At 41.8% G+C, this 27,432-nt stretch overlaps 2 protein-coding genes across 5 annotated transcripts; both read right to left on the reverse strand.

Moving 5' to 3' along the window:
* Positions 1-5,239: 5,239 nt before the first annotated feature.
* mdm4 (MDM4 regulator of p53) lies at positions 5,240-11,787 on the reverse strand. 2 transcript variants are annotated; one of them, XM_061069212.1, is made up of 11 exons: positions 11,609-11,787; positions 11,035-11,122; positions 10,853-10,927; positions 10,597-10,730; positions 10,435-10,484; positions 9,909-9,973; positions 8,322-8,418; positions 8,074-8,234; positions 7,702-7,884; positions 7,485-7,553; positions 5,240-7,400 (listed from the first exon to the last, which is right to left on the reverse strand). In XM_061069212.1, exons 2-11 carry the CDS (start codon positions 11,104-11,106, stop codon positions 6,831-6,833), a joined length of 1,476 nt encoding a protein of 491 aa, XP_060925195.1. In that variant the 5' UTR covers positions 11,107-11,122; positions 11,609-11,787; the 3' UTR covers positions 5,240-6,830. The 2 variants fall into 2 exon arrangements, with proteins under 2 accessions (XP_060925195.1, XP_060925194.1); XM_061069211.1 differs by having other exon boundaries at positions 7,702-7,899.
* Positions 11,788-13,309: 1,522 nt separating this feature from the next.
* On the reverse strand, positions 13,310-27,432 carry LOC133000304 (sortilin-like). 3 transcript variants are annotated; one of them, XM_061070204.1, is made up of 20 exons: positions 27,153-27,432; positions 22,995-23,057; positions 22,833-22,906; positions 22,644-22,746; positions 22,378-22,539; positions 22,133-22,206; positions 20,793-20,842; positions 20,590-20,717; positions 19,894-20,038; positions 19,618-19,773; positions 19,206-19,318; positions 18,476-18,578; positions 18,206-18,374; positions 17,601-17,785; positions 17,322-17,511; positions 16,607-16,723; positions 16,287-16,395; positions 15,476-15,588; positions 15,231-15,357; positions 13,310-15,144 (listed from the first exon to the last, which is right to left on the reverse strand). In XM_061070204.1, the coding sequence occupies exons 1-20, from the start codon at positions 27,396-27,398 to the stop codon at positions 15,130-15,132; spliced, it is 2,442 nt and encodes an 813-aa protein (XP_060926187.1). In that variant the 5' UTR covers positions 27,399-27,432; the 3' UTR covers positions 13,310-15,129. The 3 variants fall into 3 exon arrangements, with proteins under 3 accessions (XP_060926187.1, XP_060926185.1, XP_060926188.1); XM_061070202.1 differs by having other exon boundaries at positions 13,310-15,357; XM_061070205.1 differs by lacking the exons at positions 13,310-15,144; positions 15,231-15,357 and having other exon boundaries at positions 15,518-15,588; positions 16,611-16,723.

Genomic DNA, 27,432 nt, shown 5'->3' on the forward strand with positions numbered 1-27,432 from the left:
ATGGCAGCGCTAAAGTGTCCACTGTAATCTGTGTCCCACACAAACATTCAGATTATTTACATGACCCACTGTATGTTCCAGTGATGCCACAGTTGTATCATAACTCAAGAGGCATCAGAGACAGAAATCTCAGGAGAGCAGAAACCTTCATCAAGGCCCAGGCGTCCCCTTATGATACCAGATTTACATTCACTAGATCCAGACTCTTAATTGGATCTGATTTAATGATTGCATCCACTCAGGAGGTCTGCGTTTGTTTGTTTGTCAGGAGTATGCAAAAACTTGTTAACTAATTTACATGAAATCTAGTGGGAGGTTGGGGCATGACCCAAGTAAGAACCCATTAAAGGGAAAGTTCACCCAAAAAGGAAAATTCACTCATGATCTACTCACCTGACGCCGTGTTCGTGAGTGGATCACAGAGGACACTCAGGCTAAAAACATGATGAAAATGACCTTGTTTCCGGTCGTATATAAATGTCATTGTTTATGGACTCTTGGATGACTCATACAGGAGCAGCATGGAGGCAGTTCATGTTTTCGTTCTGTTGCTCTATACATTTCAAGAATTGGTCACTATTTACTTCAATTGTATTGGATTTGGCTGTAACGCTTTTTACCCCTGAGAGTGTTTTGTGGACTCAAACAGTTCACCCAACCGTCCATCGGCAGTGTTGTGCCAGTTCACACTTAACATGAACCAGTTCAAAGTTCAGTTCATGCAGATGAAAATGAATAAGTTCACGTTTGTTTTTTTATTGAGACGATTTAGATGACAAACGTACGATCATGTATTTAGTTATTAATCGATGGTGTCCGATCATGAATCCAGATCGCTCAGGTCATTTTAACACTGAGTTCTGACTGTGTCACGTGTTGTTGTATTGAACACAAAATATTGACGAGTCATTTTTCATTATGTTTAAATACAGCTTCATAAACTCTGGAGCGAATCCAACAAACAAAGTTACTTCAAGTGCTGATCAGGTCCTGATAACTAGTGATGAGTGTTTATTAGTTCCAGTGAGAGCAGGTCAGAGTGGAGGAGGACACAGAAACTCCAGCTCGGTACAAATCACTGAGCAGCTGTGCCCAGAGAAACTCTGTGTTTTCACTGTTTCCATTGTTCTTCAACAAGGTCACTGAGCTTCTGCTTCACGTGAACGAGCTCTGATCTCACTGCGTGTGTCACTCTGAGTGACTGAGTGGGGGCGGGGCCCCGGGGCCTGTGTGTGTACCCGCTCCTGGTATTTCACATGATGGCCTGATACGGTGATCATTTTTTTAAAAAGGGTGACTCCAGCGAGATTGAACGTAGATTACGTTCATGTTCATCATATGTAAACTGATTAGTTCAGTTAAAAGTTAACAAAAAATATGAAAACTGTTCATTGAACCTTTTATGCACAACACTGGTCATCAGCATATTGGTGAGCAGATGAGTGAATTTAAATTTTTCCGTGAACCATCTTTAAATGTCAGTACAGATTTGAATCAGGGAAGATTAAGGAATTATTTTTGAACATAGGGAAATAAAGTGTTTTTCAATATAATTATTATATGATCTTAGAGACAATAATTGTAGGGATTTTAATTAGAAAAAATACAAAAAAACAGGCAGATTAAGGGGACTGATATCTATGAGTGTCTGCAACTTGGTGTAGATCTGAATGATAGTATGAACACATCATTCAAGATCCCTGTAACATCATTGGCGTTACGTTACCTGACCTGTCGCTCACCTTTGGAAAGAGAGCTCAGGCTCAGGCTCCAGACATCTAACAGTGTCCTCGAGATCCTCTTTGTTTGAATTGAGCTTTTCACCTCAGGCAGGAGATACAAATTACCGAAGTCCAACAGGTTGAAAAATTATTTTATAACTCAGGCCATCAACTATTTTTCTAATGATGACCTAGATGATTGGACAATTATTGTTGAGCCCTGATGAATGATGGTCTTATTTGAGGTTTTAATTACAGTTATAAATTAAAGCGATGACAATGTTATTGATGGTTTTACAAGCTCCGGATTTTCTATTATTTGATGTATTAAGATATTTCTCAATGTTTTTCATTCTTCTGCACTATTCTGTGTGCCAGTGTTTCCTGGGAATTTATCTGTCTGGCTGCAAAACAAATTTCCCCTCTGGGACAATTTGGTTTGAGAAGAAAATCCGGATTTACTGAATTTAAATGTTTTCATTAGTGGACTCTTGGGCCTTGGCAGAGGTAAGCGCTCAACTGAGTGTCATTATGGTTCTCAAACAAGCAGTGAAAATGTTGAAAGACACCCACTCTCTCCTGGATTTGTACCAAAATCTAAAGAGTTCTTCCCTGACCCATACCGCATCCTACCACCAAGTTTTGTGATAATCTGCCCAGCAGGTTTTGCCTAATCCTGCTAACTAAGAAACAAATGCAGATGAAAAAATCCATCTTTGTGACAGTACCAGTATAACCTCCGTTCATCAGAAAGGTATCCGACAGTGGAAAGCCGGACCCTCATAAAATTATCAATTTCAATTTGTGGTCAATTTACACCTTGACGTTGCCCATGTGTAAACCACAATCAGCTCTTGAGGGACTTGGCTGAATTCTGTCTGGGGCCATTAATGTGTGAACGCAGGCCGAGTGATGTTGTGAGGTCTAATTGGATCGCTATGTGAAAACTACACCCTGATCCCAGTCCGTCCAGCTTTTCAATGTCATATCTGGCTTCCTGCTGTGCTTACAAGGAACGACAAGCTTAAGTGTCACATCTCGATTCCTCTCTGCTAGTCCTACTCTTACTTTGAAATCCTCCCCCCTCTTTATGACTCTTTCCATATACTATCTTTGTTTTTCTCTGGCTCCACTGACCTTCTCCCATGTCAGCAGTGGGACAAATTTAGCAGACTGGTTTCTTGAACGACCACATAGTTGGACACAACAGCAGGAATGATGTGTATGTGCGTCTGCATGGAGGTGAGAAAAGACAGGTCCAGGTCAGGAGGATACAGTTACAGATACCCAGACACATAAGCTGAAGAAAGCAAGAGAGGGTAAACAGGCCGAGGCCCGCCGTCCTGGACGAATGAAGACGAAGGACAAAGGATGAGAGTGACACAGAAATATAACGTGTATAAAGATGCTTCACAGAACTGATCGAAGGCAGTGGGCGCAATAAAGTGGTGACAAATATGGGAGCAATGCTCAGTAAAGAGCCTCCATCCTAACTATTTTCCCTCCAGGAAGTATTGCATACACCATGAGGGCCGAAGGGAGAATGTGTTTAGTTATTCTGGGATGTTGGGATGGAGAAACGGTCGCTATGGAAACATGGAGATCCCCCGACCACTCCCTGAGCCTTGCCATTCGAGAGTTGCCATGTTGCCAGGGGTGTTGTGCCATTCTTCCTCTCTACACTCGGTGACATGCCAGACGCCACTGACAAAGCTAGTGCGCCATTCTCGAATTAGACGCAGCAGAGGAAACGTTTTGATATGACCGTTAGGAACGTTAAGGGCTGTGGTGTCACTGGGAGGACATGACCGACCTTCCTCCCTGGTATGTGGTGGAAACTGCAATACATTTAACTACATTCCTAACCCAAGAGTAGAAATTAAAAATAAAACCTTCCCAAGTTTTTAAATGTCTAGCAATGTCAACCAGCTGATGTGATTTACTCTCAAATATTGTGTAGCTTCTCAAATGTGAGTTTGCTGCTTTTCTTTCTTTGTCATCAAAGTGAGTATTAAAGAGATTTGGACGACAGGTTGGACAAAACAAGCAGTTTTCAGATGTGACATTTACTTTTGAAAATAGACATGAGAAGCAGCCCTACATGAAATAGTTTCTCTCTATGGCAAACACTTGTAACAGTTTAATGCTGCTTACACAGTATTTAAGAGGAAGTCAAAGATTATGAAAGAAACTATTTACATATAATAATATACTAGTCTGGTTTAAAACCTTTTAATGTCATACTTAAAGTTCAGTTTCTTGATAAAACTCAAGTACTTTTATTCAGCATTTTCAATGCAGACCTTTTACCAGTACGTGAATAATTTTTGTGTGGTAATAAAACTTTTACATAAGAGTTTAGATCTGAATGATTCTTCTGCCACCTATTGTTTTCAACATGAATCAACTTGGAGTAGAGCTGCTGCCTCAAATAAAGTTTTTTTTTCACTTTGAATAAAGTATTTGTATTTATGGAAATGTGTGTAAAGTGATTATGAATTTAACACTCATTGGATGTTTTGGAAAACCTTAATGAGGTGTCAGATGGTGGAGGGGACTTTCCACATTCAGGAGACATCCCCTAATAATCAATCAAATATATTTTGTAAAGCCCATGTTCAGAAATCCCAATGTCTCATAGGACTCAACAAGGTGTGGCATCCTGTGTCCCTAGCCCTCAACAAGAGTAAGGAAAAGCGTAGAGACCTCAGAGGGCGACATGTGAGGGATCCCGCTCCCAGGACAGACAGAAGTGAAAAAAGATGCTGCTTGACGCTGAACACTTACAATATTTATGACAATGATAAGAAGAAAGAGTTTTAACATAATGTAAATATGTGTCAATGTTTGAAGTATTTAAAGATAAGAAAATGTCTGATAGAGATTAAGGGAGCAGAAATGCAAAAATTGAACTGGAGGAGTTACAGCCATATCGTCAGTATCTGAGTATCACGTTGGGGTAAAACACTTTTTACTCTCAGTATGCTGTTTACGAAAGGTAAATATGTCTCTTCACCTCTCAATAAGTGGACAAAAAGGCAGCAGACACAAACAAGCAACAGCAGAACAGTGAGGAAGCAGAGGAGTCACAGGTGCTGAGGCCCTGTCAAGACAGAGAGGACACATGACAGCTGGCCTGTCATACAATGACTTATTCTTCAACCAGAACACACACACGCACTGAATTCACCAGTGGGCACTGGACGTCAACTGTCCCTCTGTAGAGAAAGTGGCCCAAATTAAACAAATTAAGTCCAAACTACTTCTTGCTTTACAAAACAAGCGATTTTATTCCATGACCAGTAAAAAAACAAACAAAACAAAAAATAACAACTATATTAGCTGTCCCATCACTAGGCACATTTTAGTCTTAATGTCAATAATTAGCAACAACATTGTCATTATGATTCTGGTTCAGAACTACTGGTATAATTCGCACTAAGTCATTATTATTAGTTGTTTATCTAATAACCCTGGTTCTCAGGGCGCACAATGATGATAAGAAATAACAAGGCTACTTCAATTTTATATAGCTTTTATATAGCCGATATAGCTGTCACACCAGCTCAATGCCGGGGCTGGTTACGACAGGAGGCATGCTCTATATATGCATTACATGTTTCTGCTGGTAATATAAAGCTTCAGTGTGCACCCTATACAATATTGAGTCTCTCCCCACCTGCTGGCAGAAAGATTAAGTACAAGTTAAGAGCAGAACAAAGATCAATGGTATTTCCTCTGTCAGGCAGTGCCGAGAGTTGAATGTGTCTTAACATCTTACTTGTGAAAGCTGAAGAGCATATAAGCTCACACGTGCACCCAAAGTAAATAGCATCTACCATCTTCAAATAATGCGAATCCATTAAAATAAAATCTATTATATACAAATTATAGTTAAAAGTTATTGGCAGTGTAACGCTTAAATCAAACCCTCATGCTCCTCTAATAAGTGCTGCACAGTTTATTTCACACAGGATACATTTGGTAACTTTCCTTACGGACTCACATCAGAACTGTGTAACGAGTGCAGCACTTTTCTGCTTCATTATTTGTGGCAATCTAAACAAAACAGGATCATAAATAAATTAAATACAAAATATACAGGAATCGTTGATTCATTTTAAGCTCAGGAAAAGGGCAGTTAAGTGACACTTTTCTGACTGATACCACTTAGACATTTACCGTATATAATATGACATTAATTACTGCAGGTATAACTGTCATTCGAGGCTTGGCAATTTTACACATTGAATACATATTTACCATCAATTAATACCCTGTGAGAAAACTAATGTAAATACTTAGCTGTGCATTCTCAACCAGGTTAAATTCAATTATGCATTTTAAAATACTATGTTGAGAAACAGGACTTTAACAATCACATTTGTATTTTACATGACATTCATTTTTTGTTGAGAATGTTCAAAAAAAAAAAAGCCGTTTCAGTATATTTCCATGGAGATGCAACAGTTGAAAACAAAATCATGTTTTGTATTTCGATTTGCCAGATTGATCTTACTTCAGTCTCATCTTCATATTTCGAATCTCAGCGTGAGAATATCTACAAAGAAAACCATGAGAATATTTGAAGTAAAAAAATTCCGTTGTTACATACCTGCTGAGTTTTGTCCGGGTGATTATTGAAGTGAATCTATGGAGAAACTAACAGAAGGAAGGCAAGCAATGCTAGTTTTTAAAATGGCACCATTCAGGGAATGCAATGAGAACATTTCACATAGTCAAGCCTTCATGAAGTAAAATAAGGATTCACACAAGCTGTGCATTTCTGTGATCTAATAAATAAATAAATATTTCTGCCTTTGCATGTCCCTTATTTAAATGTGGCACCAAAACAAGGATTTGGTGTGACAAACTCTGACGTCAAAGATTTCTTTTAACAATACTTCAGAGGCAGCATGGCGTGAAATAAACCATGCAGCCAAGAACAAGCTCCACCAAGTGCTATCTCTGTGTATATCTGTGTAGGCCTACGGTGCAAATTCCTTGTGTGTCTAAAAGAAGTTTGTGAGTGCATGCACCTGTACGGCCAGATGTGTTTGATAATGTGTGATGGAATTTTTCTGTTTAACTTGTGTGTGTGTGTGTGTTTTAGAGGATGAATATCTTGATAACTTTTTGAATGTTCTGCCCACACCCGGGACAAGGAGCCTGGAACTTATGTAGCCTCCTTGCACACGGGAAGCAGGTTAGCAGGTGAGCCGTACGTCCGTGAATAATATTTCCATTGCGTGGTCGCACTCGACAGAGCTTGCACGGCTCCAACAGTGCTTCCGGCCTGACCTCCTCCACCTCCATGCCCAGGTTTTCCTGACTCTCCCCTCCTGACAGCAGCTCATCCTTGTGGAAGCCAGAAGGCAGAGGCCCCTTGCCTTTCCCCATGGCCATAGTGGGCAGTGGCCGATCCACCGTGGAGTGAGAGGGCAGAATGACGGGGTCAGACACTGTCCTGCTGCAGTCTGGGACATCAATGCCTGTGTCGCTGTCATCATCATCATCGTGGGTGGTGAGGGAGCTGCATGCTGGGATGTCGGGGACAGAGAGGGAATGGGCAAGTCGAGGGACATCTTTGTACCAGTTCTTACGCAGGGCCCAGCAGCGAACACAGTACCTCTGTAGAGGTGTGTTGTACTTCCTGCACTCAGAGCACTGCCAAGCATCCTGAAGGAAAACATGTGGATACAAAGTCACACATTGGCATCGCTTTAATCTTTAACTAGAGCTGTGAAATGAGGGAACACAAACCTGGGTGGAAATCTCTGTGTCGGTGTCATCACTCAAACACTGGGAGTCTTCATCTGGCTCCTCCTGCATCTAAACAAATACACAGGATATCTCACTCTTTGACCCTCAGTCCGAATGTTGTCAACATTTACTTCTCAAAACAGAAAAGCATTGAAGAATATCCTGCAGAAAAGTCGGTTTATCTTTACTTATTGTTACAAGCGTGCATGAAACCAACCTCTCCATCCCCCTTCTCCTCTTTCCCTCCTCCATCATCATCCTCGGGAGGGGCCTCCCCATCTCCTCCGCTCCCTTCCTCCAGCACAGCCTCTTTCATCTCCACGCTCACCTGTTCACTTCCGCCCTCAGTGAGGAACCAGAGGTCGTCTGTGGTGTCCGACACGATGGCTGTGTCTTCCTCCTGTGCAGGAGACAGCTGACACATCAGTCAGACCACCACCGTTATTTTCTGGCTTAAACCATTTTCCAACAATAAATCATCTGTGTTTTCGAGGTTAAATACTCCCAAATGAACCCAGACTCAGATTCTGTTCATGTGAAAATATTGAAATGTTTTTTAAGTTTTCTAACAATACATGAAGTTTCTTACTTGGTTTGTGTGGATGTCAGTGGAGCCATTGCTCCTCCGACTGTAGTTACTACGAAGATTACCAAGAAACCACCAGGGCAAGCCAGAGAGATCCCAGTCGTCCAGAGTAACATCCAGTTTGGGGCGTTTGCAGGCGGACCGTGGCAAGCCTTCAAGGGAGTCTGAGGAGGTTTGCAGACAGTTAGATTCAGCTTTTGATAAAGGTTCAGTCCTGATCATATTTTTGAGCCTGTAACGCCTTTCTTTACCATCGTCTGGCTCACGCGGTCGTCTCTGGGAAGGAGTCTGCAGGAGAGGCAGATCACGGCAGGCCTCCAGTCCTGCCTTAACCACACTTCCACAAATCTACAGAGGAAGGAGATGAAGGACAAACAATTACAACACAGAGCCATGATTGGGTACTTGGGAGGACTCACAGCTCCTTCTCAAGATGCCCTCTGGGAATGGGGTGGTGGTTTAAGGAGTGAGGGGCTGGGCAATTAGGGTACAGGGCAGTGGGGAGGGAATTAGCAACTAATTGAGGCAAACCAGTATTAAGGCTTTAAAAGGCAGAGAAAGCACAGACAGGAAAGCCTGTGAAATAACTGATCAAACTATTTAAAAAAATGATATAGCATGTAAAAGCTAGGAGCAACTAAGGACTTCTTCTAAGATATGATGACAAGAAAAAATCAAGAATTATTCAATTATCTTACAAATGGTTTAAGTGGGAGGTTTTCACACAAGAAAGGAAACTGATGCAAAAAAAAAAAATTAAGAGAAAATCTGATTAGAGATGTTTCAATAGCAATACGAGAATCAGAAATGCCTACTAAAAAAGCCAGGCATCGACCTGCATGTAACTTAGTACCAATCTGAGTTTTCAAGGTAGTTAGTTTCACCCAAAGAAAACAGAAATTTACTACTACCACTGGCAAGTACGGTTTGCAATCATCACTTCCATACAGTGTTAGTAGCATACAGCTGTTAAATGAATTTTATTGTTGCTGTTTTTCGGTTCTCTATCTGCAGAAAAAACAAAGTCCGGGTATCGGAATAGGTATCGGGAAGAGAAAATTGTATTGGAACATCTCTACATCTGATATCTACCTGATGGATAATCAAATTCGTCAAATGAAATGGGTACTTTTGAAAAATATTATAAGTGTGATCATAGCTGAAAATTGACAGCTCCCTGGAATAGACTGTACACATGCAGCAATTAGAAGTAAATTAACTCATCATTCATAAATCCTGACTACAGGTGATTACTGTTGTGAGCAAGTGCTACGAGTTGGATTTTGGAGGGATTCGGAAAGAAGGGTGTAGGAACACATGGACGGGTGGAGAGGTTTAGGTTCGCCACAGGGCCTTGTTGCTGATCGGAAGCTGTGATCCTCCAGGTCGGAGCAGAGAAGAGAACTCTGAGACAAACAGAGACATTGACTCTGTCCCCCATCCACTGGGTGGAGCTGGTGGGTCGCAAGTGACTGCAGGAAAACACCCACCAGACCACGCCAAGGATGGGGTTGTACAGAGACGGTGCCACTCTGTACAAATGGACACCAACGAAGACAGCAGACCATTTGCCACCCCCCACTCCTCAGTACACACAAGCAGACAGGAGCTGACTTTATTATCTCAAGACAAACTCTTAGTGAAATGGTGTTATGCCAAAGCACTATAGGGTCAGTACATGTTGTCTTTTATGTCAGAAAAACAATGAGATTTGCACAAGTTTGCTTCTCACTGACTGTGCTGCACCTGTCCTTTGGTATAAACAAACTGTTGTGTGTAGTGAGGTGAGAGAGGCAGCGGGGGTCTCTGTTTCTTCTGACACCATGCTTCGGTTTTACCTGACCGCGATCTTCCACTCCGCCTTCTACACACTCACGGCCCACAGAAAGATTCTCTGCAGCGTCTGCATTTCAGATAAGACACAGTAACAGAAAAAGGACAACCCCACCCTTTAATTATAGCATGACACTCTCTCACTCAGGCCTTGGGGTTGGACAATGGTTTTAATTCTGGCCTCGAGCAGAATCCCCTCTTCAGATGTGAACTGTCACAAACATTCTCAATGTATGCAAAAGAATAAAGGATGACGTTTGACAATACAAACGGACAATAGCAGTACGTTAATCACTATATTCCCAGGACTCTTCCTTTAAAAACATACCATGGTAACGTTGGAAATAAAATTGCTGAATTTATCGGTGGGAAAGAGGAGAATGTCAGTTGAGTTTCAAGTCACCAGAAATGTGCAATGTACAGTAAAAAAAAAAAGTCACATACTGAGTAATCTTGGATGATTCCCCATGCAAAGGACAAAACAATTTCAGATAAAGAATATATAAAAAAATGAATGTCACCATCACTTACCAGATGAACCAAGCACTACCAAGTATTTCTTGAGCATTTCATACACCGGGCTGTAAAAATACGATATGAGAGTTTAGAATGGACTGTATTATTTTAGATGTATAAAAAATTACTGAAAATGAGCAAATGCATTTATTGGGGTGTGTGTGTGTGTGTGTGTACCTGGGGTTTTTCACAGAGAAGCTGTCCACTTCCAGCAGCTCTCCCAGCGGGTCATCCTGGCAGTGGACTATGTGTTGCCTCTGTTTGTCGTACAGTTGCCTCCCCATGATGTACTGACCCAGGTAGTGCATCACCTACATGAAACACTGGGAATCAGACATCACAAGACACTAACACAACCCCAGTATGAAGGTTTCTTATCTCCTGAAGTGACCTGCATGTAAAGGGGTACAGGACATTTCAGCCGGCAGCTCACCTCTTTGAGAGTAAAGACTTCCTCCTGGGCTCCGGCCACACGCAGAATCTGCAGGAGAGGAGGTTTTGGTTGCACCTGAGGAGAATATTAAACATCATCACTGTTAAATGTGTATCAAATCAACATTAGACGTGTCAATTCAGGCTATTGACACGTAGCTGATAATTCTGGATCTCCTGTACCTGATTTCCATCTCCTGGTAGAGTCCTGCATGATGAGCTGGAAGCCGGAAGCTGGGCTGATAGAGAGCTCATAGTAACCGAACTAAGTCTGCACAGAGAAAAGGATCAAATTAGATCAATCCGCCAGCTGATTGTTGGTCATGATCTCGCTACGGGTTCAGCGTCACGTTGGCTTGTGTTACTCAACACCGATCAACCGGAGCGAGCCCCCCCCCAGTCATGTTACGTGAGTTCGGCCCACGTTGTTCGAGGCTGCGACAGAGCAAGCTGGCGCACAGCTGCACCATCTCGTTACAACACACCACAACTTCTCCTCTTCCACCACCGCATGAATGTGCTAACACAACAAGGCCAAGTGCAGCCGAGCTCCGGTGAGAGAGAGAGAGACGGGGAAACACAAACACACAAACCCGTACACAAGCCCGGTTCTCAGCTGCTGACGTGTGACGTGCAGCATGGGAGACACTTTGGCAGCTCTGAGGCGAGCTAACTTAGCTAACGTGTAGCTACGGTTAGCTCGGCTAGCTAGCTGCCGCTAATTCCTGAACAATGCGTGGGTTGAAGATGAGCTCACCGCGACGAGTTGACATAACTTCGCTGCTGCTACATGGTCCCGCTCGCACCGCTGCGTTAACAGCGACCCGACTCCATGTTGATACACATTCTGACGACTCAAAGCTAGCTCCGCGTCACTAGCTGGTTAGCTGCTAGCTGGACTACAGATTCAAAAAGATGAGTATGGTCACACAAGTTCCGGATGCACAACTGTACAGTACGGCCCAGGAGTGTGTCGCCCCCTACTGGCTGATAGGTGGTACAGTGGATTTTCAAAATACAACACTGTCTATTAATACAGATCAGGGTAGGAAATTTACATATTTTGTAGGGGGCAATTTTTGCCCCCACTGACTGAAATCCAGGGGCATTTGAAAAAATTTGGGGCACTTTTTGAAACTTGTGAAATAACATACATCAGACAATCACATTCAATTTAATTCTTATTTCTTTGTGGTTATTTATTGATATTGGATGGATTTGCAACTTAATAACTCTCACTGCTGTAGAAATGTGAAGTGCAGACACTGTTTGCCTGGGCACTGAAAAGACCCTAAAGTACATGATGATTATAATAATATCAACAATGATGATAATGTAAATAATAATTCTTATTATTAAGGCTTCACTATAATGTTGGGAATTAGTTTAGTGTTATTTGAAAATGTGTTCTTTCAAGAAAATACTGTATCCATGCAGTTGAAAGTAAATACTACTGAATTATTGAAGTATTTATACTTTGAGTCCAAGTGGTTGTAAACACACATTTGTCATAAATGTTAAACAGCCGAATGTTTTCATTCTATGTTTCTTAGATAACTAGTGGTCACATATTTGTGTGCCCCCCCCCCCCCCCTAAAAAGTTTATACTTGAAAAATTCAAAGTTGATAAACTTTTCTAATGTTCTCTATAGGTGTTTGTTTCAGTTATCTTTCTTATTTGAATCATACGTGTTTTATGTTGACAGATTATTTTCTACAAAGACACCCAAACCCAACTCAAATTACATTAAAGGACAAGAAGATTATTCCCATTTATTTTGAGATTAGACGTTTGGTGGAATTGAAGTAAAATTCCGTGTTGGGTACATGAGGTATGCCAGAGGACTTAAATAAGAATTTAGTTCCACATTGATTGCACAATATCTTACACTATGTAAATTAAAAAAAAATAAAAAATAAAAAATATTTTTTTAAACTGAAAACAAATATTTTTTAAAAATTGAATTAAATAAATCTTGTACAGTTATTTTCTGCGCAGGATTCATTTAATTACATTTTTGCTTAATTTTTTTCATTTTCATTTAATATTTTTTTGTTTTTAAATTTACATAGTGTAAAATGTTGTGCAATCAATAGGTGGTTGAAGTCCTGCCAACTTTAGGGGTTCAATACCTTGCCAGAAAGGGGATTGATACCAACCTTCTTGTTGGATAACGACCACTCTAACAACTAGGCCAATCCTATATTAACATTAATGATTGGAATACCTGCTCATATCCATGAGAAACTTCATGCACACGCACGGCAGTCAAGGCGAAAATCAAAATCATTCTATGGCAACTGGAGTAGTTTTTCCTTACTCTTGTTGAGGGTTAAGGACAGAGGATGTCTCACAATGTCAAAGCCCTATGAGACAAATTGTGATTTGTGAATATGGGCTATACACATAAAATTTGATTGATGATTGAAATGAACAAACACCCAAACACAAATGATGTAAAAGAGATAGTGTTATTTAATTCAATAAATGCAAACATTGTTACGAAACAAATGTGCTACAGAATAGCTCAGGGATACTCATTTGTGATATCCTAGAAAACGATGACGAAAAAAGGTTGAATAAAGATCACAACTCGTGGCCCGAGCATTTTTACAAAAAAGATATAAAGGAGGAACAGGTGCAACATTTTTCACAGATCTGTAGCTACAGTGCAAATATACGGATCCAGTTAGTATCTGGGTTGGTTCTTACTGACAGTTGTGTAAATAAAGAAGCATCAAGCATATGAGTTTGCTTTCATACGCGAGTCCACCCAACAGTCCTTGAGAATATGCCTCTAATCAGGCCGGCTTATTATAATAGCTTATTTGCTGGGATACTATTGCCTCTGCTGGAGAATACAAGCATCAGCCATAAGCCCTGCATGTGTCAGAAGTTACAGCTCTTACATTGATAATAGAAAAGGTAGCAAGTTGTAACTTCTTCATCTAAAGGAAAATAAACTCATTTAATGAACAGAATAAGTTTGACGTGGCCACCTCATACCATAACACATTTTTTTTATTTTGGATATTTTTTACAACGTCTGGGAGATTCTTTATTTCGGATTCACCATTATAACAAAAAAATGAAAATACTGGCATAATCTAGCTTTAAAAATCAGAATCATCATGATTCTGGAGATGTTTATACAGCTAATATTAAACTGATTGTGAACTGGCATTTTGTAACTTTACTTGATAACTATGCCTTCACCTGCTTTAAAATTATTAGACAAATGCATAATAATAAAAATAACACAACAGCAACAAGTTGACGCATCCAGTTACGCAAAAATATCAGAGTTCAAGTAAAGAGTTCGCATTAGCATTACCATCATACTCACACAACGCTGAGATAAAGTTAAGTTTCCCCTCAAAAGTTTTTAAAGTTAAACGATAAAAGTGCTTTGGCAATAATTCAAGTCTTTCCCTTCACCACACATACAGGGGAAGAGAAAATATTGGCTGTGTTGAGCTGCACTGTATAAAAACTTGTTATATCTTTGCATTAAAGTCAGGCTCTTTTAACATTTATTCAAAAAGTTTCACTGAAAACTAAAGAGTAACATTGGTTAGAGACTCTAACTATCCTCTCTGTTAATTGGCAAAATTCATCTTGTAATTTGTGATTTCTAAACAACTAGTTCATGAAAAGTAACTGAGAAGAATAGAGTTGTTTTCTGACAAAACGAATTTTAAAATGGCCCATCACGCACAAAAGGACTGAAGCTTATAAACTTAGATTTACAAAAAAAACATTTCACTGACAGTAGAAAAAATCTCTCAACTAAAATACTGACTAGATTTGTTTCTGTTCTCTCACTTGGCTGTTCCCCAACTCTTCATAACATATTCTGTAACTGTTTATCCAAGTCGGAGCCTCTGTATTGTGCTTCCTGCAGTGCATCACAATATGAAAGGCCGCCTCTTCTCAGGTCAGCGTGAAAGGAAACATACAGAGCACATATTCAGACTCAACGGTCTTTACACAACTCTTTGTGACAGAGACAACAAAGGCTCTCCGGGGAACCCAGAGGCTTTCTTCCGGTCTGTGCTGGGTTTAACCCCCTCCCCAAACTACCGGTTGGAGGTTGTTTTGTGGGAGCCTCAACTTGTACAAGGAAGCAATTGCAAAAGTTGCCCCCCCGCTGCTGCTGAGTCCTCCAGCCACCAGGGGATAGCGAGAAGTGAGAAGCAGATGTTAATCAGCATGTGGGAGCATCGGGAATGCCCAGGCATCGTGAAAGACTGCGTGACGTGTAGTCTTTAGGAGCCTTATTCTAAGAGGTCCTGTGAGGAGACACAAACAATACAGTGAATAGATAATTACAATGTCTCATTATTTACAAAGGGCCATTTTAGATAATACCAGAAACCTGATCTGAATCTTCATTGTACTGTGCTTTTCCTGTCTCCATGTAGTGAGTGTCGACATCGTCTACTCCCTCGATCTTATTCGCTTCCGCATGGTCCCTCATCACAGAGTATCGGTGCACAAGAAACCTGAGGACACGAGAGCTCACATCAGAAACAAACAGGGGAGAAATATGTGCAGTCATTATCCATCTGTCTCTGTGATTGTGTGTGTGTGTGTGTGGAAAGATGAACAAAGTTAACTCACCGTCCTCCACACACATATTTCTTAACCAGCCAAACACCAGCAACACCACTGGTCAGAAGGATCAATAAGACAACCATCACGATGACCGCAGCGTTTGGTGAACTGGTCTCAGTCTGTTTAGGGTTAAAGAGACAAGGTTAACCAATAAGAAGAAACGCACAGCATCAGTGACATGACAAAGTATTTTTATTTAATTTTTTATTTCCCCTCATATGTAAAGATAACTGATGATAAGGCAAGAGTTGGACATTATTAAAAATACACAGTAAATGAAACAATCCTCCTCAACCCTCGAACTACAGCCTGATATGGTATTTTGGGGAAAGATGCTAATTTAGGGAGTTAAAAAAAACATTCTTCCAACAATAAATCAGCAGTTAGACACAAAAAAAGAACGAGTATATAGAACTTTAAAATAATATAGAAAGTTAACATTTATCTTTTTTCTTTAAAATGTAATGCAAATCTTTTCAGCATTGTTTTTTCTGTAAAATAAAATGTTCATATCAGTGCATCTCACCAAACTTGGACACCCACACCGATATCTATGTTAAAGGCTCATAGCAGCTGATTTTTATCGATCAAATAAAAAAATTGGGCTTCACCTCTAACTCTGTATCACTGTCATCAGGATCTGCACAGTAGAGCGCAGATCTGTTTGAACTGAGAGAAAACCAAATGAGCCCGACCCCGACAGGCAGTCTTCTTTTTGTGTTTAACCTGATCTGTGCCAGATGTTTTCCCCGATTACAGGCACGTGCAGTGCATAAAGTCAAGCAGACAGCACAGCCAACGCGTGAGCAGAACTGACCAGAGCGTCTGAATATAGGACGTTGCTGGTGCACAGCCTCCTCAGGTCCGTCTCCTTCCTGTCCGGCTGGAAACCGCCCTCACACTGGTCTCCGGGAATCTTCCGGTAGCTAAATGGATGAAGAGAGAAAGAACTGAAGGCAAGAAGGAGGGAAATGTAGAAGCACAAGTACAGCAGAGAACACACAGCACTACAATACTATAGTACACACAAAATCTATAATTTCTTGGCCCCTGAACTGCAGCTTTGAATTAAATGTTTTTCAGCCAGTTTCCAGCCAGTGTTAGAAATATGCAAGCAAAAAACCCAGACGTCCTCACCCACTGGTCTGTAGCTGCTCGGTGGTCCCGTTTAAACAGAACTCCAGGGGACGGCCTGTCATCTCCTCCTGCTCCACACACTCCGAGCTGTTCTCCGGTCGGTAATATCCAAAGTCACTGTAAGACAACGCTAGGTCAACTGAGGGCATAAATCTTTAACAGAAAAAAACAGCTGATCTAAACGTTTCAATCAAAAACCTTTTTTCATCTTCAATTCAGCTTGAAATGAAGTTGATGGTTCAGTGACTTAGAATAGTACCGCTTTCATTCCCAGGTCAAATCTCCTCTGAGAAATGTGTAAGTTGAGGGGTAATGCTGTAGAATACTTGAAGGTAATTAAAAACTAGCTTTTATCTCCAATATTCAGCGAGACCACCTAATTGTTCTGGCACAGGTCCCAACAGCCGTAGACATTACATGCGGCTGCGGAGGGAAGTGTTGCTCAGTAAAAGTAACAAATAACCTTTAAAACAAAATTTGTATTGCTCTGTTTCTTTTTTTTTTTAATAATGTTTTAATGACATTAAAAGTATGTCCAATATCTATTTAATAAACAGCACAGGCCAGTTTTTATGATAACTAAAAAGCTTCTTTTGCACACACAAGATATAATGTGCCCTGTGTCACTTCATTCACTCTAAATACAGGATGAAACCAGTGTTTTCACCGCCTTGCACAATATTCCAAAGAGGACATGGAGGGACCATTCACGTACCAGTGATAATCATCCACTGTGCATGGACAGGTGGACAGCTTCTTAGCGATAGCATAGTCCCTCCCGTTCCAACACACAGAGTCTTTCCTCAGGCGTAAGAGGGTTTCTTTATAACCCAGCACGCAGCCATCATTCGATCCACTGGGGTCTGCAGAGTGAGCCAGCCACTGTACATAGTCCCCTTCAGTACCTGCACACATGAACATTCACATTGAGCCTCAGAGATCAAACATTGGCCTTAAAACCAACCGACTGCCATCCGTCTTCTCCCACACTCACAGTCTCTGGTGAAGAGCTTCCTGAAGTCGATGGTGATCACCACCCACTTACTGAAGTCGTTCCTGTAGCCCCACAGGCTGACGTTCATGGTGCGAGAGCCGGGCTCACTGTCCATACCACTGAAGTGAAGAGGGTCGCTGGTGAAGTTGTATGTGTGCCAGCACTGCCCTTCATCTGTTGAAAATCTGAGGGGGTGTACGCACATGGAGTGAAGCAGGAGAGAGAGCACGTACAGAAAAAAAACAGAAAAAAAAGCTAAGTAAAGCAAAAATATGTTCATACTTCTTGTATGAGGTCTTTGTGACATTTGAACACTAAAACCGAATCCTTTCAACTTTAAGTCCGAGTGACAACCAGCCAAAATTTGTAGATATTCCCTTAAGGCAGACATGAGCTATCATTCAAGAGTCCAAAAACATGGTTTATCAGGCCACTGTGAACTTTGTCCAGTAAGATCTAATCAGTTAATCTGTGACTCCAAGTAAAATATTTTTTCCCCAAGTTTGTAAAATTCCTTTACTGTTTTCTTGAGATATCAGACCACACATATAACTTCTCCGGCTACTTGCTGGCGCCCGAGCTCTTGAAGGATAATAAATCCTCACTTGATCTGGTTGACAGGTGAGTTGGTGTGTTCCACAGCCACCAGCAGGCCTCCAGAGTCCAGGATCGCGTAGTGATGAGGGCCCCCGAGGGCCAACAGCCACGAGTAGCCCCCGTCATCAGACACGTACACGTTGGGGGAAAGAGCTGACTCTGCATCTCCAACACTGCCTGGAGAAAAGGGGGGGCGGGGGACGGTGCTGTGAGACATTTGACCCTGAGGTAAAAGGATTCTGTATCAAAAGATCTTCATGTTTGTGCGTTTTTTCTACCGTGGGCCAGAATGAGGCCAACAGCGTTGGGCTGTGAGAGAGGCAGCATGGGGACGTTCATCTTCATGGTGGTGCTGTAGGAAGCGTGGATGTGAAGTCTGCACTGTGAAGTCAAAGACATGAGAGTGAACATCACTGAGAGACTGAGGCTGTTGAAATGTTGATGCATTAAAGCTGCCTCTGGCCTGGGAACATACCATGCAGGGACTTAGTGTGTGTTACACATCACAACTAAACGACATACTGTGGCCTCAGAAAGTATTCGGAGGCGTCCACATTTTGCTCATTTTATTGTGCTGGAGATTTTAATTAAAAACAAATCAAAAGCAGACATCTCTCTTATAAAAATAACTTTTAAAAGCCCCTTTGGCAGCAATTACATCTTTGCGTCTTCATGCAAGTCTCTGAAAGCTTCGCACACCTGGATTTAGAGATTATTTTATCCTTTCCCTCCTGACACATCCTCTCAAGCTCTGTTAGATAGGCTGGAAAGTGTTTTTGCACCGTTTTCAGGAACAGAAGTTCTATGAGCTCTAAATCTTAGCTCTCCTCTACCATTAGGGACAGATTGATATGAGTGCTGCTGAGATGGTTTTGGTTTTAATACTTAACAGGAGATTTCAAAAACTAAAGACATTCCAAAAACATGTGTTCTATTTGTCTTTATGTGTTACTAAGTGTAGACTGGTGGACAAATATGTCAATCCGAACAATAAGCCACTTTTCTTACTCTGTTTGGCCTGTTAGTGCTGGTCTCGGTGTCACACTGGCTGTTCTGAGGTCTGTGCAGCGTCTGCCACCTTGCTCCTTGGTCGAAGGTGATCACTGTCTCCACTGTACCATCTGCAAAACAGCTTCACTTACTATGACAACCAAAAGAGTTGAACAAATATGCAAGTATATCAAACACAGGGAATAATGTGACATTGCAAGTTTGTTGAATTGAAACATTCTTATACTTGTAAACTAGTTTTCCACTTCTACATAAATGTATCAATCAGCTGTGTTACCTTAAAAATAATAATAACCAAGGGTCTCAACTCTGCAAGTAGTTTTTCATTTGAAATTAGTTGCCATTGAATAAAAAACTGAAAATTTAAAATGCATCAACACTTAAATATGTAAATTTAAACTTTGCCCACCGTCTGTGAGTGCACTGGTCATGTAGACGCCCCTGAGTGAAGCAACCACGGTGAAGTCAGTGTCACTCCCTGTGGTCGTGTAGAGGTGACGCTCCAGAGACTTTGAGAACACGGTTCCTCTGTCGTCTGACACGTAGATGGTCCCAACACCAGAGTCTGATACACAGACACACACACACACGTTTGTGACACTATGTTATCATCATTAACTGATGTAACAATCATCCCTGTTAACATCTTTATTGTCATCATTCACATCAATCTGCTTTTTCTGACCTCCAGGGTCGTCCACGTGCATGAAGATCATGTCCTGATTGGCTGACAGGATGGAGTAGAACTGCTCGTGGTTGACTGTGGGAAGCTGAGCCATGTTCCACACCTCCCCTCCGTCCGCTGACACGTGGATCATACGCTCTGTGCCCTGGCACACGCAGACATATTTTAAAGGGGATAACATTTTATTCACTGATCCTTTATAATTTTGTAGAATTCGGATGGAAATATTGAAGCAAATGTTTCAATTTAGTTTCATATATGTGGTTTGAGGAACACATCAAAATGGCAAACAAGTGGGACTCATTCAAGTTAAAGATGGGATATATTAACTGTGCTAATACTGCCAGGATGTGCAGATATGTCAAGTTAAGTCATCTCCAGATGTGGTCGGGCTGAACTGATCACAAAGCATTTTCATTTTAAATGCATTAAAACCTTGCATCATGTTCACACCAGGTAGAAACCAGGTCATTAACTATTTGAATGACTTTTTCGTGCGAGAAAATACGTGTTTTTCTAATTTAGGTGAGCTGACACTTAAGTGGAGGTACAGGAAAACTTTGTGCAAGAATGTTCCTGAATGTCTAAATGTGTAAGGTTACCATATATGTCCATAAAGAAACATAGAGACATGTGAAGCGTGAGGCCGATTCACAGAGACAAGCACATTCTTCTCTTAAAAAATATTGGACATACTTTGCCTGTCATGATGGAAGCAAAAACAAATTTTCCTCCCAGGACAAAAGAGTAAACTCTTGTTGCGATTGTCTGGAAACTTCGGCCATAGTCTGTTGTCTTCCTTAACTCCAGCATTCCTTTCTCATCTGACGGAAAGAAGGCAGGGTTACTAGATGGGTTAACTTACATGTACACGGGGGGGTAAACTTATCCTCACTTACTGCATGATCCGTTGTAGTTAGTCGTAACAAAGATGCTGTTCTTTGGACCCCTGTACGTGAAAAAAGGACAAAGTGAAGGACTTTGTTGAGTTCAAATGTGCTTGTGGAATTTATAGAGATCACAGATTAGAGTTGCGGTTTCTTCCAAGTGCTGTGCGAGCAGGAGTCACGTCGACCCCCAGGCTGCGCTCCAAGTCCTCCCTCTGGCTCTATTCGCTGCCAAAGGGGACGAAGGTTTTCACACTGCAAAAGATTCTGCTGCTTCAACGGCTGTGGGCTGAACAAGAATGTCGCTGCTGACTCATGATCCGGGCTGACGGCAGCCTCGACTCCCACAATGTTCCCACAATGCAGCGCTAACAACCGCAGGGTGACACCACCACCTTGTGTGAACTCCGATGCTCAAATGCAACCAGGAGTCACAAGAGTTACGTGAAGTGGGATGAGAGAGACAGCTGGAATAACACCAGCCGACAAACGACAGGAACAAATATGCGCACGTGGGAACTAAGCAGGGACAGGTTTCATGTTCTTCTCACTATCAAACAACCACACACACATTTAGTATATGCAGAAAGTAGAAACATGTTCAATATGTAACCATAACAGAAGATGGGACTAGAGAGGGTAGAAGGTTATGTCTTTTTTTGTTTTTGTGAAAGGGAGCGAGTCTGATTTATCTGTTTGGAAGGAAGAGGAGCAGGTTTTTAAAATATTCCGCTGCCCAGATATAAAGTGTATTTTATGTCATTGTTTTCCGGTGAGATTTATTTTTTACTGATTAACTGCATGGATCGTAAAGATGTGTTTTTCCATCTGCTGAGAACAACAAGCATGTCTCTGTATCAGGGCCAAGAAGTCGGTGGTCAGAGTTAATATAGGGATTGGGATGTTTTGTATTATTACAAATGAAAAGTGAATGCATCCCAAAGAGTTCTTTTATGAATAATGTATGTTCAGCATACCTCTTCTTTAGCACACTAAAGAAGAGGTCCACTCCTATTATTTTAATGGTAGAATATAAAGTTCAGCCCCCTCTCATCACGGTACAAACTTTTCCACTGTTTTATGTGAGGTTTTGAAATCCATAAGAGGATATATTTGTGGTTTTAAATAATGGAAAACAATTTAATTATAGTTACACGTCTCCTTCCTCACACTCTGGAGCTCTTGCAAGATTTTCTATTTTTTTTAATATTCTTACAGTTCCTTTAATAAACTTATTGTTCCAAATATTTGTCTTAACTCTTCATTACAAATATCTTATTTTATATTTATTACAACTAGAACCAGCTAGATCAGGGCATTGTTAATTTCAATACAAAACTGATGATTCTCACCATCTGACCAAACACGCACTGTCATGGATTTTCCTCCAGGTGACGCCAAAGTCCTCAGACAGCCACAGTTCCAGCTGGAGGGAAACAACTTAGTCAGTAAAAAAATTAAATATTTGCAACTTTTGAGTTTTCATTTATCATTAATCATATTCTAGAGTGAAATACAAGTCCTTATTTCAGGGAGGAAGAATTAACGTTTCTCTTATAAAACTCTGCAAATAGGTTTTGGTCATTAAGGCTGCTACCGTGATACTGAGAGTCAGAAGTGCTTTGCAGTCCCCGGGGTTGTACAGCATCTGGATGAGGGGCTCAAATGGCAGATCTGTCGGGACAAAGGTGAGGCCAAAGTCCTGCGTGCGAAACAGTCGAAAACCACCGATCTCTGACACAACTCCAGTCAGGATCACCTGAAACCAAACACGCAGGAACCAATCAGGGAGGAGCTCTGCCAACAGCAGAGTGGTGCTTAGAGGTTTTATGATTTGTTGCGTTCACATGGGGAAAAACTCACCTTCCCAGAGTGGTCGGGACTGATGGCGATGCCAAACTCAGTCTGGATGAAGGTGTGGTCGATCAGGTGAGTCACATCTTCAAAGGTTTTCCCATAGTCTTCACTGACGCAGACACAAAGTCAAAGTGAGAACATTGTAAATAAATGTACAGCTCCATTGCTTTGAGTGTGTCATCAGGCATTTCTCACCTCCTGTAGAGGTTGGACTGACCGAAGCGCATCATGAACAACGGCACCTGAAAGGTTGTCAGGACCAGCAGCACCTGAAGGCAGATGAGGCGTTACATCATTTGTTCACAGTCGTGGAGAAAGGTTGAGTTTCTATAATATCAGACATCTAAACAAGCTCACCCCTGATCCATCTCCCACCCAGGCCAGCGACAGTGAGCCCATGGTTCTCACTTTGAAGGTGAACTGAAACGGGACAAAAAACAAATAGAGGTGGAGGTTTTGAGAGAAAGAAAATCAAGCAAAACATTTGAGTACCACCCATGTGGCCTGACTGAGGATTATTTGGGAATTTGCTGCAGTATCTCTGGCTCGGTAGCCTGAGGAACAAAAATACACTAAAAAGTGCAGAGTTAGGTCTGACATGCGAGAAACACGAGAGAGCTGGTGTGTGAATCTGTCGTTCATCGGGCAGGAGAGACAGCAGCCGAGCGGACAGATGAATTTTCCTTAGTGTCCAAAGTAACTCGGCCATTTGGACGCACTCTGCATGTGTGACCTACATTCCTGCCTAAATGACAAAGCTGGGGCCAGAGAACAATTAATGACGTCCCGAGCACAGCCAGAACGCACGCACGCACACAGTAGATGTAGACTAAGGGTCTTCTATTGTGACTACAAACACAATACAAAAAAGTTTCAAAACTAAATGTGCCACACGATATTTGAGGTAGAGTTGAAATATTTCACAACTTCCCCGGCTGCAAACAACATTCCAGTCTATTGATCCAGAGTGGCCTCCAAGTGTTGGGCCACTTGAGCAACATATTCATCCACAGCCAACATTGTTTGGAGTCAAAAGAAGATTTCCACCCCCGCCTTCCTTCAGCTGGCGGGGCAGAGATATTTACAAGGTGAGCCCGGTCCTGGAGAGTCTGTGCACTGCTCTATAAAGCCACAGGAGAGGCCCCGGATCTGGCTTCTGGAAGGCAGAGACGGGACGGTCCAGTGGAAAAGTGGCTCACTCCTGCATGTCCAAAGAGAGTGAACACAACTTTCCATCCCTGCTCTACAGTAATTATTTCATCACAGCCGTGCTGCATCTATCCGTTGTTTGGAATCTTAATCACACTGTTTGACAGCTTCTTACTTTTTTTTCAATAAGCACGAAACAGAGCCCTGTCTGCGCAACACTCTCACACAGTTAAACCAGTGTTCTTGGTGGAGCCAGACTGATATATTGATTGTCCAATAATCCAATAGGTATTGGTGTTTACGTTTGCCAATGCAAACTCCAATGCCCCAATATAAAGTATTTATGTTCATTTAAAGTGTCTTAGTTTGAAATATTTGGTTGTATTTAGTTGTCAGTGGTTATTATCTGAATAATAATATGTGATATTGTGAATCTAATTTATAAAAAATTCTAATAAATGGATAAAGTGGAAATTGGCAGAAAAATAAAAAGTGCTCCTCTACATCCTCCACTGTATACATGCTGACTGGACTGGTTACAGGGGCACTGGAACCCAGACAATCTGCCTGATAGAGCAGCTCAGCTGACTGAGGCAAAGCTGAGACAGTCGTGTGAGTGAGTGAAAACCTCTATCTAACTGGAGGACTGATGACCCTGTGTCCTGTGCCGTGAATGTTAAATAAAGGGATACAAGGAGGTGGTAAAGAGAAGAAAAGATATAAAAGTTAGTCAGAAAATCATAAAAGATAAATGTCTGACAGGGTTAGAGACGCAGCCTCACAAACCAGACATGACCTCATATCACATGCTGAATTTAAGGGTCCACATCTGCTGTGACGAGGCCTCTGTAATCTCTGTCTCAACGCATGACGCTGTGGAATTTAAGGTGCAGTCAACGTTCAATAGTTGAGCAACGAAGCTGCTGAGTGTCGCACATGCACAGATACACACATGCATGCATGCAGACTCGGTAGTACAGGCTAACAGTGGGTGGGAGCTCAGTGAGGTCCTCTCTCGGAGCTCAGGCTCCAACACAATGAGCTCCTTATTCCCTCCGCTCTGGGGTTTTAACCTTTCTGCTTCGGCCGTGTTTACACACATAAAACTTCAGAAGAGTAGATGAAACAGCTCGGCTCCGATCTCACACACGAAGCTGTGCAGACCGAGGCTAAGCTCTGCGGGCAGGGATACGAGCCGGGCTGTGTTCATGTCCGTTCCATTATTTCTGTTCAGGGAAACCAGAAGAGAAGGGGCTAACCATACAGATTAATAGTGTTTGGAAATAGTGACATTGAATGCTCATCATAAGTTCAACTGAGAGCAGAAATTATTACTTTTAGATGCTGTCTGTCCTCTACTGTGGTCCAGAGTGAAATATCTCAGTCATAGACTGTATATAGGGATGGACAACATGTCTCCACTTCCTCCCACCGTCCAACAAGGAAGACAAATTATTCCAGATACAAACGCTAACATCTTGTGCATTTATGATCAAGAGCCAGTGCTGTAACGTGGAACGTGGGTGGTGTAATCTGAGGGGACGGAGCCACGGTAGCAGGGTCCCGCAGATACGCTTACTTGACACAATGTTATACCCTCTTTTAAGAGCATCAAATAACTATCTGTGCTGTATTAAAATGTAAAGTGTATTATCATTAAGATTAATATTGCCTCTATTTTTGCTAGTTTGTTGATCTCATTGGACGTCTCCCCCTGCATATCAACAAACCTATACTCCTCCTAACTCTCTCTCTCTCTCTCTTTCTGTGGAACATCAACTCTGCTGCTTTTCTCCCAGCAGCTTGGCCATGACCCAGCTATACTTCACCCTCCCACCCTACCCCAGAAGAAAAAAAAATGTTTTTTTCTCTACGTTTTTTTGGGCCACGGGGGATAGAGGATGGGATGGAGTCCGAAGGGGGAAAAAAGAAAAAAGAAACAGCAAGTTAGTTTCTGTATCCCAGACTGAGTCAGCAAAATTAACCTTGCACACACAAACATCCCAACAAAAAAGAAAAAGAAACAGAGGGTTCTTTTTACAGAACGCTTCCTGTGAAGCCTATTAGGCCTGAAATAGCACAAAAAGAGATGTAGGAGGAAGTGAGACCTGTTGCATCTGCTCATTTATAGAGCTAATTATAACATAAGGAGTTTACGCTGCTAATCTACACGCTCAAAATGCCTTGTGGGATTTTCCAAAACTCAGACCAGAGTCAACACAGAGGCTGAGATTAAGTTCAGCAGACCTCAAAAGAAAGGGAGGAGGGGGGGTGTTTGTGAGGGAGAAAGGACAGGAGGAGTCTGCTCTCTGTGAGCAGCCAAATCCGTTTCATGCTCAGAAGTTGCTCCAGGTGTCTGAGCCACAGAAGTGATGTAACACACAGACCACAATTCACACACACAAAAAAAACACACACACACACAGGAACACTTGTCCCGTGGAGCACTTTAGCTTTGGATCAAGTTGTTATTCTTGTATTCTTGAACATTCCTGTGGACATCGGACTTGTTCTGGATGTGCTTCCAATTACAACATGTTCACGAATGAAATAACAGCAGGTGTGGTTTGATCTATTGTGGGACCAAAGTTGAGAAGATGCTGCAATGGATGAAGGAGAGGGGGCAGAGAAGAATGGGGGGGGGGGGGGGGGCTGTGTTTAAATAATCAAATATTTGTGGGTCAGTTTTGGCGGCTTCTGCCTTTGAGGAATATTATCAGTATCATTGGTGCATCAGAGCAGAATCACACCAGGCTCCATGGATCTGACCTGGACTGACGACTTACTTTAATTCAATGAGTGTAACTGACAGAGCTGAAACAATAAGTCTGTCAATAGAAAATAAGCAACTATTGTCCCAGTAGATTGTGAGACATTGTGTGGGGTCAGATTGTGGATCTGCAGTTTTTGGGACTGGTCACTTGTGACCATAAATTGAACCTATTTAGGTTTTGTATGGTTGTTTACTCAAAACAAGCAAATTGAAGTCATTAACGATGGATATAAAGAACATCTACATGTTTTAACTGACAAATGAATCGGCGATTTAATAATAATTGATAGAATTGTTCTTCCTAATGGATGGACGGACAATTAATAGAGAGAATATCTTAATAATTGTTTGGAGCCCGTATAACTAGTTGCTCAACAGAGTATTTGTTAAGGCTAAAACCAATTGTCAATTTTATTGTCATTTAAAAATATCTGAAGAGGTAGTACATCAATATAAAATGTTCATCAATAGCAAAATAACAAAAGTTCAAATGAAATGAATATATTGCTTATGCTTTGCAGTTCAGACCTGATGACTCAAACTTCACGTCCTCAGGCAGTTCAGTAATGGGCGGACGCCTGGATGAGACTTACAGTGTGGGTGTTGTTGCTCAGGGTTGGGTCTCCTCCAGGCAGCGCTGTGCAGGTCTGTTCATTCAGCCCCGCGCTGCGTTTGGAAAGCTCGGACCTCTGGAAACTCTGTGGCTCCACATCCCTGCGGACGAACTCCCGGTGCAGCCCTGCTCCTCCTGCTCCTCCTCCGGCCTGAGAGAAACCTCTGGCAGCCGCTGCACACGACAACAACAGCCCGAGCCCCAGGACACAACACGCGGAGCTCATGTTTACAACGAGGCAACAACTTCACTCTGAGCCA

The sequence above is a fragment of the Limanda limanda genome, chromosome 4 (genome assembly GCF_963576545.1).
Source record: "Limanda limanda chromosome 4, fLimLim1.1, whole genome shotgun sequence".
Lineage (NCBI taxonomy): Eukaryota > Metazoa > Chordata > Actinopteri > Pleuronectiformes > Pleuronectidae > Limanda > Limanda limanda.

What these genes read in the sequence shown, in the direction of transcription:
- mdm4 (XM_061069211.1), bottom strand. Translation starts at nt 11,106, where the DNA reads ATGAGCTCTCTATCAGCCCAGCTTCCGGCTTCCAGCTCATCATGCAGG. An exon ending in GAGTGGAAGATCGCGGTCAG is followed by an intron (nt 8,419 to 9,908) that starts GTAAAACCGAAG and finishes CTTCCTCTGTAG; the next exon opens with ATTTGTGGAAGTGTGGTTAA. An exon ending in AGGAGAAGGGGGATGGAGAG is followed by an intron (nt 7,554 to 7,701) that starts GTTGGTTTCATG and finishes GTATTTGTTTAG; the next exon opens with ATGCAGGAGGAGCCAGATGA.
- LOC133000304 (XM_061070202.1), bottom strand. Translation starts at nt 27,398, where the DNA reads ATGAGCTCCGCGTGTTGTGTCCTGGGGCTCGGGCTGTTGTTGTCGTGT. An exon ending in GAGCAGCTACAGACCAGTGG is followed by an intron (nt 16,396 to 16,606) that starts GTGAGGACGTCT and finishes TCATCCATTTAG; the next exon opens with CTACCGGAAGATTCCCGGAG. An exon ending in AAATATGTGTGTGGAGGACG is followed by an intron (nt 15,358 to 15,475) that starts GTGAGTTAACTT and finishes TCGTGTCCTCAG; the next exon opens with GTTTCTTGTGCACCGATACT.